Source organism: Poecilia mexicana, unplaced genomic scaffold (genome assembly GCF_051168715.1).
Source record: "Poecilia mexicana isolate PSO_F unplaced genomic scaffold, ASM5116871v1 scaffold_1, whole genome shotgun sequence".
NCBI classification, from domain to species: domain Eukaryota; kingdom Metazoa; phylum Chordata; class Actinopteri; order Cyprinodontiformes; family Poeciliidae; genus Poecilia; species Poecilia mexicana.
In genome coordinates this window covers 24201475-24221836 of record NW_028263370.1, presented here as the reverse complement: position 1 = coordinate 24221836, position 20362 = coordinate 24201475, and the positions used below count along the sequence as shown (strand labels likewise).

At 49.2% G+C, this 20362-nt stretch overlaps 1 protein-coding gene across 2 annotated transcripts in view; it reads right to left on the bottom strand.

Moving 5' to 3' along the window:
• The window catches only part of LOC106913111 (E3 ubiquitin-protein ligase DTX4-like), a 34139-nt gene that overhangs the window by 11299 nt on the left and 2478 nt on the right, over positions 1-20362 (bottom strand). For both annotated transcript variants that reach the window (XM_088006799.1, XM_088006800.1), the window contains exons 3-4: positions 6328-6542; positions 4672-5570 (exon numbers count right to left, since the gene is read on the bottom strand). In XM_088006799.1, the coding sequence (XP_087862925.1) occupies positions 4672-5570; positions 6328-6542 (1114 nt within the window). The remainder of the gene's footprint in view (positions 1-4671; positions 5571-6327; positions 6543-20362) is intronic.

Below are 20362 nucleotides of genomic sequence, written 5' to 3'. Positions count from 1 at the left end.
GAGGACCCAGAGAAAACCCAGAGAGAACCCAGAGAGAACCCAGAGAGGACCCAGAGAAAACCCTAAGAGAACCCAGAGAGGACCCAGAGAGAACCCAAAGAGGACCCAGAGAGAACCCAGAGAGAACCCAAAGAGGACCCAGAGAGAACCCAGAGAGAACCCAGAGAGAACCCAGAGAGGACCCAGAGAAACCCCTAAGAGAACCCAGAGAAAACCCTAAGAGAACCCAGAGAGAACCCAGAGAGAACCCAGAGAAAACCCAGAGAAAACCCTAAGAGAACCCAGAGAGAACCCAAAGAGAACCCAGAGAGAACCCAGAGAAAACCCTAAGAGAACCCAGAGAGAACCCAAAGAGAACCCAGAGAGAACCCAGAGAGAACCCAGAGAGGACCCAGAGAAACCCCTAAGAGAACCCAGAGAAAACCCTAAGAGAACCCAGAGAGGACCCAGAGAGAACCCAAAGAGGACCCAGAGAAAACCCAGAGAGGACCCAGAGAAAACCCTAAGAGAACCCAGAGAGGACCCAGAGAAAACCCTTAGAGAACCCAGAGAGAACCCTAAGAGAACCCTAAGAGAACCCAGAGAAAACCCTAAGAGAACCCAGAGAGGACCCAGAGAAAACCCTAAGAGAACCCAGAGAAAACCGTTAGAGAACCCAGAGAAAACCCAGAGAGAACCCAGAGAAAACCCAGAGAGGACCCAGAGAAAACCCAGAGAGAACCCAGAGAAAACCCTAAGAGAACCCAGAGAGGACCCAGAGAGAACCCAAAGAGGACCCAGAGAAAACCCAGAGAGGACCCAGAGAAAACCCTAAGAGAACCCAGAGAGGACCCAGAGAGAACCCTTAGAGAACCCAGAGAGAACCCTAAGAGAACCCTAAGAGAACCCAGAGAAAACCCTTAGAGAACCCAGAGAAAACCCAGAGAGGACCCAGAGAAAACCCAGAGAGAACCCAGAGAGGACCCAGAGAAAACCCTAAGAGAACCCAGAGAGGACCCAGAGAGAACCCAAAGAGGACCCAGAGAGAACCCAGAGAGAACCCAAAGAGGACCCAGAGAGAACCCAGAGAGAACCCAGAGAGAACCCAGAGAGGACCCAGAGAAAACCCTAAGAGAACCCAGAGAAAACCCTAAGAGAACCCAGAGAGGACCCAGACAGAACCAAGAGAGAACCCAAAGAGGACCCAAAGAGGACCCACACATCCACAGGGAGCTTGCAGAAAGACTCCCAGATCGGGATTCCAACCCGGGACCTTGTATCTGTCAGCCCTGGACCTCAGGTTGCTATCTTATCCATCGCTGCTTTACACGTTTTATGAAGTCGATCAAATGTGACGCATCAGCCTGGAAAAACGTCTGAGGAAGGAAAAGGAAGACGGCCAATAGAGACGTGTTTTCAGGACGCAGACAGGAGAGGAAGAGTAGGGACAGAATATAAAGCAGGGCTGGAGGGGGGGCGGGCATTGTGCTGCTAATGTGTCCCAGGGCTGGCCAGCCAACAAAGGTTACCGTGGAGACCAACAATGGGGCTCCGAGGGGCCCCGGCGGCCGAGTGGAGCCAGGAGGAAAAACAGGAGAAGGAGGAGGAAGAAGAGGTCCTGTTAGAAAAATAAAAGCTGCACCCTACTGACTGTCTGACTGCGCTTTGACTATACCAGAGATGAAACTCAAAACGCATCACGTCATGAGTGGAATTTCACCAGAAAACTGATCAGGAAGTGGATCTGAGTCGGTGACCTGTTTCCACTCTCAGCTGGTTGCTGACTGGAACAGCCGACTAGTCCAGGTGGTTTCCATCGGACCGATCCAGACTGAGGAGCCACGTCGTTACGCCAGGACCTCCAGATGGTGAAGTTCTGAGGCAGAGCTAGAAAATGCTCATTCTACTCCTCCAAACCTGTAGGTGGTGCTAAACATGGAGTCTGTGCATCAAGCCTCCAGGTTAGCGGTAAACATCAGAACAAAGCACAAGGAGTCTGTGAGGAGTCATGATGAAGTCATTTTAAAATAATGATCATCTTCCTCCCACTAGCATCACAAATGGGACATCAAAGTTTCAACAGAAAGGAACTCAGGACACATCCTGACGTTCCTCATGGATCCATAACAGATCTGAGGTTCTGGAGGAAGTCCTGACCTTTGAACTCTGCTGCACAGATCCTACACAGACTCAGAGAAATCCGGTTTAGCGGTTACATGACCAGGGAAGCTGCAGCTGCCTGGAGCTGTGGTTCAGAACCAGATTGCTCCAACCGAGCCACTTCACTGCAGCTGGAAGCATCCGGGTCGTCTGGTCCCGACCGGAACCATCAGAGGAGCACAGCTGCATGTTGGGGCCGGCCTGCAGCAGGAGCATGTCTGGCTGCTGATCAGGACATGCTGAGGCACAACTGACATGTTTTATTGGACCATAGAGAGAAACAATCTGGATGATGCAATAACTGCTCAGGTTCATCAGCTTCTTTATGTTGAAGGACCAGAATCAGGTAAAACCAACAGTCTCAGCTTTTAGGGCTGTTGTAAACGAATATTTTAGTAATCAAGTAATCTATCGATTATTCTTACGATTAATCGAGTAATCGGATAAAAAAATTATAAAATGAAATATTGGTAAATCTGGCATAATACCGGTGTTACTATCAGATATCAATATCAGTCCAATTTTTCATATATGAGCTTCCCTAACAGTTGCTTTTTTGTAGTTTAGAAAACTAACCTGTAACAATAATAGCTCACTTTCTAAGTTAACCAGAAGAAAAGTTATAGAAAAATCTGAAATTATATTGAATTTAATAAAGAGGCAGGCTCACAAATATGCTTATAAAAAATGTCTACAATCCAGCTTTTAGTTTATGTATTCATCTTCAGTGAGTTTAATAGATTAATTAAACTCACCTTGCCACCTAACCTGTCACGCTTTGGGTTTGAAAATACGGGAAATGCCGCCTGGAGTGGGAGGAGAGGGCGAATGAACGAACGTAAGATGGGTGGAGGGGAGGAAATAGACCAGCGGACTGACGAACCGTTAGACCGGGGGACGAACACGGGGGAAGCAATACGGGATATTTACGACACCTTCACTGGTCACACTCAGAAACTCATCTACCAGCCATGTACGATGCGCTCCGCCACCCGTTTCTTCAGACCGGGATATGAAATTTATTGTGCGGTTCGTCGGTAAAGCTACATTTACACGGTAAGCATCAGCTACTCAGCCGCCCGCCCTGTTCAGTCTATCCGCTCACCTCAGCGCTCTTCCCGCCGTTCGCTTTCAACCAGCAGCCCCGGAGGAGAAATGCTGCCGTACTCCAGGCATTCCCCCAGTCATTTTAAGGATCCTTATTGGTTCCCCAAAAACGATAAAAAGTCGGGCATTATCATCAATCAATAAAATCCCCACGGGCCAATCTTGAAGATTGGACTTTATGCCGCTGAGACTTAGCTTTTGTCAACAACTCAGAGGCGGAAGTGAGAGCTCCGCGCAACGCAAATGAAGTCCCGGCCGGAACACGGTGCGCTAACTAATAAAACATAAATTAACGGAGCTTCGAGGCAGGTAAATTTTCCTCGAGGAATTTTAGTAATCGAGGTACTCGAACCATTCGAGGAATCGTTTCAGCCCTATCAGCTTTACATCGTCTTATACAGCTGGTCCCTCATCAGAAACAAACCTGGAGAGTTACTTTGATTCTTTCACGACTGAGAAACCTTTTAATCTCCACCGAGCTGTTGAAACACCTGGTTGGGCCTAGCCCCGCACACACACACACACACACACAGACACACACACACACACACACACACACACACACACACACACACACACACACACACACACACACACACACCCAGCTCCTTCAGACTAGCCAGAAGCTATTAGCAAACTGCTGAGCTCATTGTAGGAGCTACTTCTCAGAGCAACGCTTGTAAATCATTAACAGAGGAGCCATGTTGGGATGACTCCCTGAAGGCGGAGTTTCAGAAAGAGCAGGAGCTTCTTAAAGAGACAGAGGCCCAATTTCAAGGTGTTAAATTAGGAAGTAAAATTTTCTTTTAAGTCATATTTGATACATATGGCAATTTCATAACAACTGACAGTAACATAGTTACTTAACTGTTCTATAATGGCTCCATGTGGGTGGAGAACATAAAATAATGCCCCTTTAATAGATAATAATGTAACTATAATAAAATCTCTACAGAGGTCGATATGTCCAAAAATGCTCAGCAAACAGTGAAACGCACTGCAAACACATGAAGGATGCAAAATCCAAAACTCCCAAACACAAAAACAATGCGACAGAAAAATACTGCAGAAGCAAAATGGAAAATGATGCAAATAGCAAAAACAGCAACAATTCGGAAACACTGTAAATGCCAGAGCAGTTCAACAAAACCAAAGTCTTCCAGACCACTAGGGGGAGTCTAGAGCAGTTAATATTACTTACATAAATATGCTGCTCTTCTGTTATATAGTAAAAGACCGCGTGCCTGAAAATGATTTTTTTTCCAACTTTTGGTCATTACGTTAAATCATGACATCTGTCTGTGGTGACAGTCTGAGCTCATTTGGTTTGGTTCTGACTCCCCCTGGTGGTCTGGAGTAAGACTGCGGTGTTTATTCTTGCTGCTGTTGTTCTGTTGCCTTTGTTTCTCCTCTGTTCTGACTCACCCTGAGGCTATAAGCGCTCTGGACTGCGCCATGGCGATCCTCTGCAGCGCCGGCCTGCTCAGCCCGGCCAAGCTGGACCGCTGCGGTAAGGGGGCGTGGCACGCCGACATCGCCGTTGACGATGGCGTGCGTTGCGGCTTCATCACCACGGGCGACGGAGACGGCACCGGGGAGGGGGGCGTGGTGACGGCGCTGGCGGGGGTTATCAGCGTGGCAGTCGGTACCGGTTCTGTGGCTGAGGAAGAGGAGGAGAGCTTGGGCGGAATGGAGGGCGGGTTCTGGTTGGACATGGGTGGCTGCGGCGGCGGCAGCGCCGGTGGCGGCGGCCTGCTGGAAGATGCTGAGAGACCCATGGAGGAGGCGCCTGCAGTGAGGGCGGCCAGCGACTGGGCGAACAGCTGGGCGTTCCTCCGTGGCGACGCCGTGTTCTTGGTGATGGCCAGGCCGTGCGGCAGCGTCTGGTAGTAGGCGGGGTTCTGCTGCAGGCCCCGCCCCAGGGTGGCCGACTTAGACGGGCTGAGGGGGCGCGCAGCGGGGGGGGCGGAGTTCTTCTGGCGCTGCATGGTTAGAGCGCGCCTGTTCAGAGTCTGGATGGCCGCTGCGCCGCCTCCTGGTCCTCCAGGGCCTCCTGCACCGGTCTTCACACTCAGGACCAGCATGCACTGCTGGCAGGAACACGACTGGCCCAGACCCAGAACCGGCAGGCCGCCATTAGAGGTGACGGGGCCTCCCACCCCCATGTTGGCCCCTGACACCCCGACGCCCAGCAGGGCCCCCGTCAGGCCCCCCCCTCCTCCCACCGCGCCTCCTTTGGGGACGGGCAGCGGGCCGGACACCAGCGGGTAGGCCAGGTCGGCGCGCCTCTGGATCCGCCGGCACCGCTGGCTCTGCCGGTTCACCTGTGGGTCAGAACAAAAGAACAAAATTTAATTTCAATAATTTAATTCAGATTCTTAAATAACTGCCTTTGTTGGATCCTAGAATATCACTGGAAAGTTGAGTGGAAGGAAAAACTTTAGTTAATGCAGCCTTGTGAGGATTGTTAAGGAAAGTCCATCAAAGAGTTTGGATGTGTGAAACACAGAGATATTCAGAACATCAGAGATCCACCACAACCAGATTTCTGTATTAAAAAGAAAATAATTTCCTGTAATCTGAGCTTTTATCCAACCTGCTGCACAAGATATTTATTAGAATCTGAGTCCAAATCACTGCTCTGTTCAATGAACAGGACACTTCCAACACTTCCTGTCAGCTGATCCAACCTGCGTTCTGTATCCTAGCAACACTTCCTGTCAGCTGATCCAGCCTGCGTTCTGTATCCTAGCAACACTTCCTGTCAGCTGATCCAACCTGCGTTCTGTATCCTAGCAACACTTCCTGTCAGCTGATCCAACCTGCGTTCTGTATCCTAGCAACACTTCCTGTCAGCTGATCCAACCTGCATTCTGTAGCCTAGCAACACTTCCTGTCAGCTGATCCAACCTGCGTTCTGTTGCCTAGCAACACTTCCTGTCAGCTGATCCAACCTGCGTTCTGTATCCTAGCAACACTTCCTGTATGCTGATCCAACCTGCGTTCTGTAGCCTAGCAACACTTCCTGTATGCTGATCCAACCTGCGTTCTGTAGCCTAGCAACACTTCCTGTATACTGACCTGTGTCATGTTCTTAAAGTCGATGAGGTAGCAGAAGCCGAGCGGCGTCAGGTCCAGGCAGGTCTGCTGGCGGCTGTGGGCGCTTTCGATGGCGATGGCCACCTCCATGTCGTACGGCGTCCATGTTCCCGCGTCGTTCTCCCACTCCCACTGCCAGCCCTGACCCGGGGCGGAGACCGGGTCGTAGAAGGTCCTCCGGACCGGACGGATGGTTCCTGGAACAGAAAAAAGGAAATAACGTTCCTGATGTTGCTTCATCCAGTGACGGCGTCAGGACTTTAGAGAAGTCTTTCTTTGGGTTTTCCTCTGAGTTCTGCTGGGACTGTTCAGACCCACAGATCAGATTTCTGCTACAAATTAATATTTTTTAGGTTTTGTGTCTCAGAAATGCAGAAGGATTTCTGAGACACGAAATCCTGACTTGTCTGTCAGAGATGTCAGTATTTGTCCCGAGTCGTGTCCTCTGAGGCTGCATGCATGACTTTCATTAACATACTTGGACTGAAGGGAAAACGCCCTCCCAGCTCCATGCAGTCATTCTGAGATCACATTTTAAAGCAGGACTTTCATCCGTTCAGCTTTATTCTGATGTTTCACATTCAGGCCCAAATAAATAATCCAAAAACAAGCCAATAAATATCCCTAAACCCCAATAAACCAACGGAACAATGGCTCTCTGTGCCGCGCCGGCGGCAGGACGGCGGTTCAACCAGCCACAAACTAAACCCGTCTCCAAGGCAAAGGGCTGATCAGCCGGCAGCAGAAAGACGTGATCATGAGGACATGAAGAGAACGACAGACTGCAGAACCGAACGCTGCGACTCGGTTTGACCCGCAAGAACAGAAGATAAAGATCCAAAGAACCCAGCAGAACATCAAATGTTCATCAGCAGCTGATGACTCTGAATGATCGACTTCATCGTCCGTATCGTTTGATATGTGGGCCGAAACTAAGAACCGATTACAACCACCATGCTGCCCTGTGTGTGTTTCTGCAGGGGGAGGAGCTTGGTCACGTGGCGTCTGTTGGTCACGTGGCGTCTGTTGGTCACGTGGCGTCTGTTGGTCATGTTGGTCACGTGGCGTCTGTTGGTGATGTGGCGTTTGTTGGTGATGTGGCGTCTGTTGGTCACGTGGCGTCTGTTGGTCACGTGGCGTTTGTTGGTCACGTGGCGTCTGTTGGGCATGTGGCGTCTGTTGGTGATGTGGCGTCTGTTGGTCACGTGGCGTCTGTTGGTCATGTGGCGTTTGTTGGTCATGTGGCGTCTGTTGGTCATGTGGCGTCTGTTGGTCATGTGGCGTCTGTTGGTCATGTTGGTCACGTGGCGTCTGTTGCGTCTGTTGGTCACGTGGCGTCTGTTGCGTCTGTTGGTCACGTGGCGTCTGTTGGTCATGTGGCGTCTGTTGGTCATGTGGCGTCTGTTGGTCACGTGGCGTCTGTTGGTCACGTGGCGTCTGTTGGTCATGTGGCGTTTGTTGGTCATGTGGCGTCTGTTGGTCACGTGGCGTCTGTTGGTCACGTGGCGTCTGTTGGTCACGTGGCGTCTGTTGGTCACGTGGCGTCTGTTGGTCACGTGGCGTCTGTTGGTCACGTGGCGTCTGTTGGTCACGTGGTGTCTGTTGGTGATGTGGCGTTTGTTGGTGATGTGGCGTCTGTTGCGTCTGTTGGTCACGTGGCGTCTGTTGGTCACGTGGCGTCTGTTGGTCACGTGGCGTCTGTTGGTCACGTGGCGTCTGTTGCGTCTGTTGGTCACGTGGCGTCTGTTGGGCACGTGGCGTCTGTTGGGCACGTGGCGTCTGTTGGTCACGTGGCGTCTGTTGGTCACGTGGCGTCTGTTGGTCACGTGGCGTTTGTTGGTGATGTGGCGTTTGTTGGTCACGTGGCGTCTGTTGGTCACGTGGCGTCTGTTGGTCACGTGGCGTCTGTTGGTCACGTGGCGTCTGTTGGTCACGTGGCGTTTGTTGGTCACGTGGCGTCTGTTGGGCATGTGGCGTCTGTTGGTGATGTGGCGTCTGTTGGTCACGTGGCGTCTGTTGGTCATGTGGCGTTTGTTGGTCATGTGGCGTCTGTTGGTCATGTGGCGTCTGTTGGTCATGTGGCGTCTGTTGGTCATGTTGGTCACGTGGCGTCTGTTGCGTCTGTTGGTCACGTGGCGTCTGTTGCGTCTGTTGGTCACGTGGCGTCTGTTGGTCATGTGGCGTCTGTTGGTCACGTGGCGTCTGTTGGTCACGTGGCGTCTGTTGGTCATGTGGCGTTTGTTGGTCATGTGGCGTCTGTTGGTCATGTGGCGTCTGTTGGTCACGTGGCGTCTGTTGGTGATGTGGCGTTTGTTGGTCATGTGGCGTCTGTTGGTCACGTGGCGTCTGTTGGTCACGTGGCGTCTGTTGGTCACGTGGCGTCTGTTGGTCATGTGGCGTCTGTTGGTCACGTGGCGTCTGTTGGTCACGTGGCGTCTGTTGGTCACGTGGCGTCTGTTGGTCACGTGGCGTCTGTTGGTCACGTGGTGTCTGTTGGTGATGTGGCGTTTGTTGGTGATGTGGCGTCTGTTGCGTCTGTTGGTCACGTGGCGTCTGTTGGTCACGTGGCGTCTGTTGGTCACGTGGCGTCTGTTGGTCACGTGGCGTCTGTTGGTCACGTGGCGTCTGTTGCGTCTGTTGGTCACGTGGCGTCTGTTGGGCACGTGGCGTCTGTTGGGCACGTGGCGTCTGTTGGTCACGTGGCGTCTGTTGGTCACGTGGCGTCTGTTGGTCACGTGGCGTTTGTTGGTGATGTGGCGTTTGTTGGTCACGTGGCGTCTGTTGGTCACGTGGCGTCTGTTGGTCACGTGGCGTCTGTTGGGCACGTGGCGTTTGTTGGTCACGTGGCGTTTGTTGGTCAAGTGGCGTCTGTTGGTGATGTGGCGTCTGTTGGTGATGTGGCGTCTGTTGGTGATGTGGCGTCTGTTGGTCACGTGGCGTTTGTTGGTGATGTGGCGTTTGTTGGTGATGTGGCGTTTGTTGGTGATGTGGCGTCTGTTGGTCACGTGGCGTCTGTTGGTCACGTGGCGTTTGTTGGTCATGTGGCGTCTGTTGGTCACGTGGCGTCTGTTGGTCACGTGGCGTCTGTTGGTCATGTGGCGTCTGTTGGTCATGTGGCGTCTGTTGGTCATGTTGGTCACGTGGCGTCTGTTGCGTCTGTTGGTCACGTGGCGTCTGTTGGTCACGTGGCGTTTGTTGGTGATGTGGCGTTTGTTGGTCACGTGGCGTCTGTTGGTCACGTGGCGTCTGTTGGTCACGTGGCGTCTGTTGGGCACGTGGCGTTTGTTGGTCACGTGGCGTCTGTTGGTCAAGTGGCGTCTGTTGGTGATGTGGCGTCTGTTGGTGATGTGGCGTCTGTTGGTGATGTGGCGTCTGTTGGTCACGTGGCGTTTGTTGGTGATGTGGCGTTTGTTGGTGATGTGGCGTTTGTTGGTGATGTGGCGTCTGTTGGTCACGTGGCGTCTGTTGGTCACGTGGCGTTTGTTGGTCATGTGGCGTCTGTTGGTCACGTGGCGTCTGTTGGTCACGTGGCGTCTGTTGGTCATGTGGCGTCTGTTGGTCATGTGGCGTCTGTTGGTCATGTTGGTCACGTGGCGTCTGTTGCGTCTGTTGGTCACGTGGCGTCTGTTGGTCACGTGGCGTCTGTTGGTCACGTGGCGTCTGTTGGTCACGTGGCGCCTGTTGGTCACGTGGCGTCTGTTGGTCACGTGGCGTCTGTTGGTCACGTGGCGTCTGTTGCGTCCGTTGGTCACGTGGCGTCTGTTGGTCACGTGGCGTCTGTTGCGTCCGTTGGTCACGTGGCGTCTGTTGGTCACGTGGCGTCTGTTGGTCACGTGGCGTCTGTTGGTCACGTGGCGTCTGTTGGTCACGTGGCGTCTGTTGCGTCCGTTGGTCACGTGGCGTCTGTTGCGTCCGTTGGTCACGTGGCGTCTGTTGGGCACGTGGCGTCTGTTGGTCACGTGGCGTCTGTTGGTCACGTGGCGTCTGTTGGTCACGTGGCGTCTGTTGGTCACGTGGCGTCTGTTGGTCACGTGGCGTCTGTTGGTCACGTGGCGTCTGTTGGTCACGTGGCGTCTGTTGGTCACGTGGCGTCTGTTGGTCACGTGGCGTCTGTTGGTCACGTGGCGTCTGTTGCGTCCGTTGGTCACGTGGCGTCTGTTGGTCACGTGGCGTCTGTTGGTCACGTGGCGTCTGTTGGGCATGTGGCGTCTGTTGGTCACGTGGCGTCTGTTGGTCACGTGGCGTCTGTTGGTGATGTGGCGTTTGTTGGTGATGTGGCGTCTGTTGGTGATGTGGCGTCTGTTGGTCATGTGGCGTCTGTTGGTCATGTGGCGTCTGTTGGTCATGTGGCGTCTGTTGGTCATGTGGCGTTTGTTGGTCATGTGGCGTTTGTTGGTCATGTGGCGTTTGTTGGTCATGTGGCGTTTGTTGGTCATGTGGCGTCTGTTGGTCATGTGGCGTCTGTTGGTGATGTGGCGTCTGTTGGTGATGTGGCGTTTGTTGGTCATGTGGCGTTTGTTGGTCATGTGGCGTTTGTTGGTCATGTGGCGTTTGTTGGTCATGTGGCGTCTGTTGGTCATGTGGCGTTTGTTGGTCATGTGGCGTTTGTTGGTCATGTGGCGTTTGTTGGTCATGTGGCGTTTGTTGGTCATGTGGCGTCTGTTGGTCATGTGGCGTCTGTTGGTGATGTGGCGTCTGTTGGTGATGTGGCGTCTGTTGGTGATGTGGCGTCTGTTGGTGATGTGGCGTCTGTTGGTGATGTGGCGTTTGTTGGTGATGTGGCGTTTGTTGGTGATGTGGCGTTTGTTGGTGATGTGGCGTTTGTTGGTCATGTGGCGTCTGTTGGTCATGTGGCGTCTGTTGGTCATGTGGCGTCTGTTGGTGATGTGGCGTCTGTTGGTCATGTGGCGTTTGTTGGTCATGTGGCGTTTGTTGGTCATGTGGCAGTCATGATGATGCATTTTCTGTATAAAATCCAGTTTGTCATACTGGGTGTTATTTGGGGGTACCTGGGTAAAGGAGGTTGAATGAGAAGTTGCAGTTGAAGGGGTGTGAATACTTTAGGAGAACCAGCAGAAACCCGCCGTCCTCTCCAAACCGGGCGGTTCTGTTATGTCAACAATAAGGAGGAGTAATCTGCTGCTCTCTCTGTGTTCATGACCAGAGAGGCAGAACGTGTGTTCAGTCAGAGCGTTATCTGGGCTCAGAGCGACTGTACACACACACACACACACACACGCACGCACACACGCACTGTCTGCTCATCCAGGCTGCAAAAGAGCGAGAGAGAGAGAGAGACTTACTGCTGAGTACAGAAACGTTTCTGTGTCCCGTTTAGGGCTGAAAAAATTAATCAGATTAAAAGAAAAACTAACAGGGTTTCAGAAGTTTATAAATAAACTTTAAGCTGGTTGGTAATAATTAATAGTTTGATCCAAATTAAAAATACATTTTTGCTTCAGCCTCCTGCTTTAAATATGAACTATTCATGAATTTCATGCAGGGCCACATAAAATCAGTCCACGGGCAGCAATTAGGCCCCGGGCCGCAGCTTGGACACCCCTGGACCAGGGCAGTTATCATACCAATAACTCTAACTATAAACTGTAAATTATAACATAAATACTCTAAAACCCAAAGGTTATGACTGTTACTTTTTCTGTTGTTTCTACCACTCTTATGATGAAAGAAGAAATAAATAATATTTTTAAAAATAAGCAGCTATACATTATTTTTAAATTGTTTTTACGTAATTATTGTGTTTGTCAGGCTTTGACTAGACCGATATGCAGCCCCAGACATGCTTCCTCTAAAATAGCCTGAGAGAAATCTTTTTTGATCATCATTTTCTTATTGATGTGAATAGAAAAATACTACAAAGTATGGTCCTAAACATTTATGTCCATGTTGCCTGACACTAACATGCACTTCTCTGAATATTAACTTCATTTCTGTGAGACCTGGAGCAGGACGAAGAGGAGGAGGAGGAGGACCATCTGGCCCTCATTGTTCTCTGACCCCTCCCTTCACACACACACACACACACACACACACACACACACACACACACACACACACACACACACACACACACATCTGCAGAGTGACCAGCAGGCAAACAGCTGTCCCGTTTCTCTCTGGAAGAATCTCCCACTTCAACGTTTTCCCTCCATTTCAGGAGTTTAGGGATAAAAAGTGGAACCAGCTGAACATTGAGGAGAATCCGCCTTCAGTTCTCCAGGCTTCTTCTTCTTCACTCTAAATATTGTGACTGCATGACTTGTGACTTTTCTCCCTCGCGGCTCAACTTTCTCTCACTTCAAAACATGCTAATCGCTAATTTCAGCAACATTAAGTGCAGCGGTTGACCTGCAGTCTGACCTTTCCGGTCCTCAAAAGGCTCCTGACGGCCTGGTGCTGCAGAGCGCTGAGGCAGCGCGGACTGAAACGACAAAACTCATGAAGCAAACGAGCCTTAATGAAGCTCCAGGGCTACAATCTGCCCACTGCAGAAGGTCAAAGGGCAATCTGTGGCACATTTTCAGCTGGATCAGCAGAGTTGAGGCAGCAAACAGGAAGTGGGACATCGTTCGGCAGAGACACAGAAACAAACTGACAACAGGCTGAGTTCCTGGAATAAGGAAGACAAGTTCTGACAAAAACTCTTGTTTAAAGCTTTTCCTTAGAAACAAGCCGGTTCTGCCTTGGCACCAAGTTTCAGTCGGGTCAGACGTTCAGCTGATCAATCAAATGAAGAAGAGTTTGGCTTCACAGTGAACAGAAAAACTTCACTCCCTTTCTGTTACTGCCACAAATGAATTTAATACAAACAAATCTCTGTTTCACTCAGTGTGAGACTACAAGCACCAGTTGACTGGACCTCTGTTGAATTAGGTCAGTTACTAGAGCGAATGTTGATGCAATCACTAATCAGGGCAGCATAGCTTTAGTAAAACCATGTGAAAGTTCAGGCTGAACTTCAGGACGGTGTAGAGCTGATCTGAGGATTACTTTTATATTAACTGATCAATAACTGGATGGTAAAAGGTGCTAAATAAAGTTTAGCATCTTTGGGCCGAGCAAATCTACAGAAAACGTGAATGCAAAATATGGATATGTTGAGCAGCTTTGGCTTGATTGCTGCTCAGTTTATATTGTTTTATTGATTAATAAATTAGTTGATTATTTCACTAATCAGTTCATTGCAATTAATCCGATTAATTGTTTTAGCTTTAGATCAGATCTGAGTTCATGGAAACTGAACACATTTAGAGACAGAGACAACAATGACATGAATATGAAGATTTTCTATAAAGTTACTGTGAGAAATGAACCGGAGCAGAGAGAAACCCATCATCATCATCATCATTACCATCATCACCACCATCATCATCATCACCATCATCATCATCACCATAATCATCATTACCATCATCACCATTACCATCATCATCATAATCACCATTACCACCACCATCATCATCATCATCATAATCACCATAATCATCACCATCATTACCATCATCACCATTACCATCACCATCATCATCATCATCACCATCATTACCATCATCATCATCATCATCACCATAATCATCACCATCATCATCATCATCACCACCATCACCATTACCACCATCACCACCATCATCATCATCACCATCATTACCATCATCACCATTACCATCACCATCATCATCATCATCATCACCATCATTACCATCATTACCATCATCATCATCATCATCACCATAATCATCACCATCATCATCATCATCATCACCATCATCACCATTACCATCATCATCATCATCACCACCATCATCATCACCATCATTACCATCATCACCATTACCACCATCATCACCACCATCATCACCACCACCATCATCATCATCACCACCATCATCATCACCATCATTACCATCATCACCATTACCACCATCATCATCATCATCATCATCATAATCACCACCATCATCATCACCATCATCATCACCACCATCATCATCATCACCATCATCATCATTACCATCATCACCATCATCATTACCATCACCATCATTACCATCATCACCACCATCATCATCATCATCATCATCATCACCACCATCATCATCACCATCATTACCATCATCACCATTACCACCATCATCATCATCATCATAATCACCACCATCATCATCACCATCATCACCACCACCATCATCACCACCATCACCACCACCACCACCATCACCATCATCATCATCACCACCACCACCATCACCACCACCACCATCATCATCACCATCATTACCATCATCACCATTACCACCATCATCACCACCACCATCATCATCATCATCATCATCATCATCACCACCACCATCATCACCACCACCATCATCATCACCATCATTACCATCATCACCATTACCACCATCATCACCACCATCATCACCACCACCATCATCATCATCATCACCACCATCATCATCACCATCATTACCATCATCATCATCATCATAATCACCACCATCATCATCACCATCATCTCCACCACCATCATCACCACCATCATCACCACCACCATCATCACCACCATCACCATCATCATCACCACCATCATCATCACCATCATTACCATCATCACCATTACCACCATCATCATCATCATCATCATCATCACCACCATCATCATCACCATCATCACCACCACCATCATCACCACCATCATCACCACCATCATCATCATCACCATCATCATCATCATTACCATCATCACCATCATCATCATCATCACCATCATTACCATCATCACCATTACCACCATCATCATCACCATCATCATCATAATCACCATAATCATCACCATCATCATCATTACCATCATCACCATTACCACCATCATCATCATCATCATAATCATCATAATCATCACCATCATCATCACCATCATTACCATCATCACCATTACCATCATCACCACCATCATCATCACCATCACCACCATCATCATGATCATCATCATCATCACCAATTCCATTACCATCATCATCATCATCACCATCACCATCATCATCTACCTTCTGATTGTCCCGCTGCTGATGTTGAGTATTTAGATTATTCTGACTCCATCATGCTCTGGTTGCTGGTTCTGATCATGTGACCCGCCCTCCCGCTCCAGTAACCCGACACGCAGAGTTTCAGAACAACTTCCCAGGCAGAAGCAGTGGTCTGACCTCTGACCTCTGGGGGTTTTATTCATTCATCATAAAGCAGAGTTTTTCCGTCTCCCTCACATTTTCACCCCTCGACTACTTTTGACTTTGCGCTGACTCTCGCTGCCTTCAACTCTGCGTGTGTCTCTTTGTCTTTGTCCCACCTTGAAAAAGTCGGCTCCCTTGAGTTTTGGGTTCAGACTCAATTTTCAGCTTCAGAGAGTGAGAATAAAACGCAGGAAAAAAACAAGCGCAGTGGGAGAGAGATCAGATGAACCAAAGGAAGAGCTACATGAAAGAGAAGCTAATCCACATGGGCTGAAGACAGACACAACCGCTTAATGTGTGTAAACGCTGCTGTGTGAGAATTTAGTCCTGGTTTCATGTCACATCTGTCTCTCACAGCCCAAACAGAGTTTTTATCACCGTCTGACTTCACATCAAACCAAACTTTTCCTGTTTAGGTCAGTTAGGATTATTAGAGGACGTTCTGACATGTGACCCAGAACAGCAAGAGCTAAAAACCTGAAGGGGATCCTGGATGAAGCTGATGGCGGTCAGAGGAACACGGGCTGAAGTGCCGCTCTGAGAGGAAGAAGCCATGAAAACAGATTGCAGTTTGTAAATGTTCTCATTATTTAAGTATTGGACACATTCTGTGATCTAAGGCTGAAATGATCCATCGGATTAATCAATATGTAAATAATCATCGACTAATTTCGTAATCAATGAATCTTTTACTAGAGTACACACTTAATGAAGACTAAACAAGAATAAAAAGGGCCATTTGCTGAGAGAACAACACAGTCAGAGCTGTACAGAAACATCAGTACAGTTTGAATTTAAGATAAAAACTGTCTATGAACCTGTTCTACCCAGACTGAGTTTCACCAGGCTCAGATTCTGTAAGACAACAACCCTCCTATAAAGCACCTTCTGATACCCAATTATTAACTGATTAATAAAAAACTGATTTTGTTTCAGTTGTATATTTTCATAAACACCGTCTTAGCCCAATTATTAAATATCCTGCCAAGAATTGTTATTGTTTTGTTAGCAGTAGAAAGATTAATTTAAAGTGTGTTGTGAAAATCTTTATTTTCCATGAACAGTCTGTTCATGGGTGCAATTTGGGGGTGTGTGTACTTCTTCCTGTCTGAGTCCTGATGAACAGAGAACCTCTGGTTCAGTTCATGGTTTGGTTCTGTGGATTTTGCTCACTGAACTGGTTATTTTTATTAACACGTTTACTGAACCACACTCGTCCTCCTGATCGCCTCTGAGGCTCGTTAGGGGCTGTAATTTGTTGCTGACAGACATGTTGCGCCGCCATCGCAGCATCAGAGGACGCCGCCGAGTTATTCTTAGCTTTTCCTTCTCAGCTGTTTGGAGACAGGAAAGGAAATCCAAATAAACACAGCAGCGTTTCCTCTGGCGGGAAACTCAGGAAACATGTCAGCTTCAACAGCTTCCTGCAGCCGACCTGATCACCTCCTGCTACCAGATGGAAACATATGCACACGCACACACACACACACACACACACACACGCACGCACACACACACACACGCACATGCACACGCGCACACACACACACACACGCACACACGCACACGCGCACACACACACACACACACACACACACACACAGGCAGCTGCTAGTTTAGCTTAAGTTAGTTAGTCCTCCAAACAGGTTAGTTTAAATCTTTGATGGCACTCCCATTCCTTTGTTTGTCACCACACTCAGAGAACCCCCTGGTCTCTGGGGAGCGCCCCCCGCCCCCTCCACGCGCCCCCGCCCCCCGGCCCCGCCCTCCATGACCCCAACGCCTCGCAGCTTTGTGTGTCTCTGGGAATGTGTCTCCTCCAGCCGGCCCAGCTGGAGCCCGAATAAAAAAACCAAAGAAAGGAAAGTGACGACGGGTTGGTCTGAGGGAAACCTGCTGTAATATGTGGAGGAACACACAGATCTCCCAGGACCCTAAACGCGTCATCTGAGCCGCTCCACAGGACTGACCGTTTTTTTAGGGGTCAGTAAACGTTCCACGGCGAAGCACCAAATCTGGGTTTTTATTCTCACAGGAATAAAAATGTCTTCAGTGTTTAATTGTTTCACTGAGAGAAAAATTCAGAGTAAAACTCTGACCTGCTCTCCTGTCCCACAGCATGATGCTGCCACCACCAAGCTTCACAGTGGAAACGTCATTTTCAGGCTGATTTTGCTCCACATGAGGTTTTCTGCAGGGAGTTCCAGTTTGGATTCCTCTGATCAGACCTCAACATCTTCTCGCTTTCTTCTAGATACTTTCCCATGAAGGTCAGATTGGTTAGAGGTTTGACTTTCCTGTTAACAGATTATCTCTGTGAAAACTTTCAATCCTCAAAGTCCCTCTTCATATTTCTGCTCTATTTTGTGTTTGTTCTTCACTTTAAATCCCTATAAAGTCGTTTGACGTTTCAGAATGACAAAACAGAAAGTGCAACGCATCGCCAAGGATAAAAAACAATAAAAGAAGTTTTGATAAATGTCGTTTCTCTGCTTTCTTGAGAAAAGATTCAGCGTTTTAAACCAAACCGGCTCCTTCCTGGCATCCAGACACACAATGGCTGCCGTGCTGTCAGCCTGCTTCCTCCACTCTCACTGCAGCAACACGCAGATCTGGAAGAATGTAGCGAGTTAAAGAAAGAAAACATAAATCTAAGTCCAGATGTGACAGAGAAATTCCAGGATTCTATGACTAAAATGAACCAGAAAGAAAATCAAGGAGCGCATCTCGTATCTCATCCAACTCTAGAGTCTGAATACCAACAACAAACCCGACAGAGGAGCAGAGCGATGGAGGGAATTATCTCACTTCTTTCTGAGTCGATCCATCTCAAAACAAAACCCAAAGGCCTTCAGGAAGGAGGGGGGCTGTGCTCATTAGACCGTGAAATATTTCATTCTTCCCACAGAATCTGTGAGCCTTTTCTTTGCAGGAGGAGTCTGCAGCTGTCGGCCCGTTTGTGGCGTAAGAGCGCAAAAATGTTTGTCTGCAGCAGCTGCACCAGTCCGTCACGCTGCTGCGTCTTCTCCACCCTGAGCAAAGACCAGCGAGAAACACGCTGCTGGAGCCGAGTCCGACAGACAGGCAACGAGTCCGACAGACAGCGAGTCCGACAGACAGTCCGAGTCACGCAGCGAGTCCGACAGACAGGCAGCGAGTCCGACAGGCAACGAGTCCGACAGACAGCGAGTCCGACAGACAGCGAGTCCGACAGACAGCGAGTCCGACAGACAGCGAGTCCGACAGACAGCGAGTCCGACAGACAGGCAGCGAGTCCGACAGACAGGCAGCGAGTCCGACAGACAGGCAGCGAGTCCGACAGGCAGTCCGAGTCACCCAGCGAGTCCGACAGACAGGCAGCGAGTCCGACAGACAGCGAGTCCGACAGACAGCGAGTCCGACAGACAGGCGGCGAGTCCGACAGACAGGCGGCGAGTCCGACAGACAGGCGGCGAGTCCGACAGGCGGCGAGTCCGACAGGCGGCGAGTCCGACAGGCGGCGAGTCCGACAGGCGGCGAGTCCGACAGGCGGCGAGTCCGACAGGCAGTCCGAGTCACGCAGCGAGTCTGACAGGCGGCGAGTCCGACAGGCGGCGAGTCCGACAGGCGGCGAGTCCGACAGGCAGTCCGAGTCACGCAGCGAGTCTGACAGGCGGCGAGTCCGACAGGCGGCGAGTCCGACAGGCGGCGAGTCCGACAGGCGGCGAGTCCGACAGGCGGCGAGTCCGACAGGCAGTCCGAGTCACGCAGCGAGTCTGACAGGCGGCGAGTCCGACAGGCGGCGAGTCCGACAGGCGGCGAGTCCGACAGGCGGCGAGTCCGACAGGCGGCGAGTCCGACAGGCAGTCCGAGTCACGCAGCGAGTCTGACAGGCGGCGAGTCCGACAGGCAGCGAGTCCGTGTCATGCAACGTGTCTGAATGGCAGCAGAAAACTGAGCAGAACCAAACATTTAAACACTGAAGTCAACTGGAACCACAGTTTCCCTGGAACATCTGGACCAAGTGCTCTGACGGCACCATGAATTATTTTCCTTCATGTCTTTTTACTATTAGCCAATTTTAGTAGTCAGAAAAGTCCAACTTTACCTGCAGAAACACAACAGTTCTTCTGTAGTCGATGTCTGCAGCGAGTCGTGCAGAACCAGGAAGTACCGTTTGTTTGGCTAAGGCACAAAACCTGAATCCTGAAACGTCTGAGCAAACGTCTCAGTTCTCCTCATAAAGAAACGCAGCAGAAAATGCTAACTTAGAGGTGATGTTATCCATCATATCTCCGCCTCTCTGGAAGCAGCGGTTCATCCAGGGGAATATTGTTATGATTCATTCTGATTCATGAACCAGAACCTCTGACATTCATGCTGTTTTTTCATCCCACCTGCTTTTGTTGAACGCCCATAAAACAATCTTTTCTACTTAACAAATCCAGATTAGCATTTTTTTTTGGTCAGCATTTTGATGAATTATGGAAATAAATCATATTATAAAGGGCTCAAATCTCACAGATCAATTATTTAACTGTATTTGTCTTAAGACTTTTTGTTCTGATCTCCATTATAAATATGAGAGTATGGCTGCTGATCAAACCAGAATACCTGAGAGTGAAATCCTGCAGGTAGGTCACATGATTTATTGATGTAGTTACTTTTATTTTAACATGCTTTATGGATAGAAACGTACTTTTAAAAAAATCCTTATTATTTTACTTTGTGTTTATTCAAATTAAAAATGGATACTCCTTTGAAAGTCTTTAAAGAATTAAAAAACA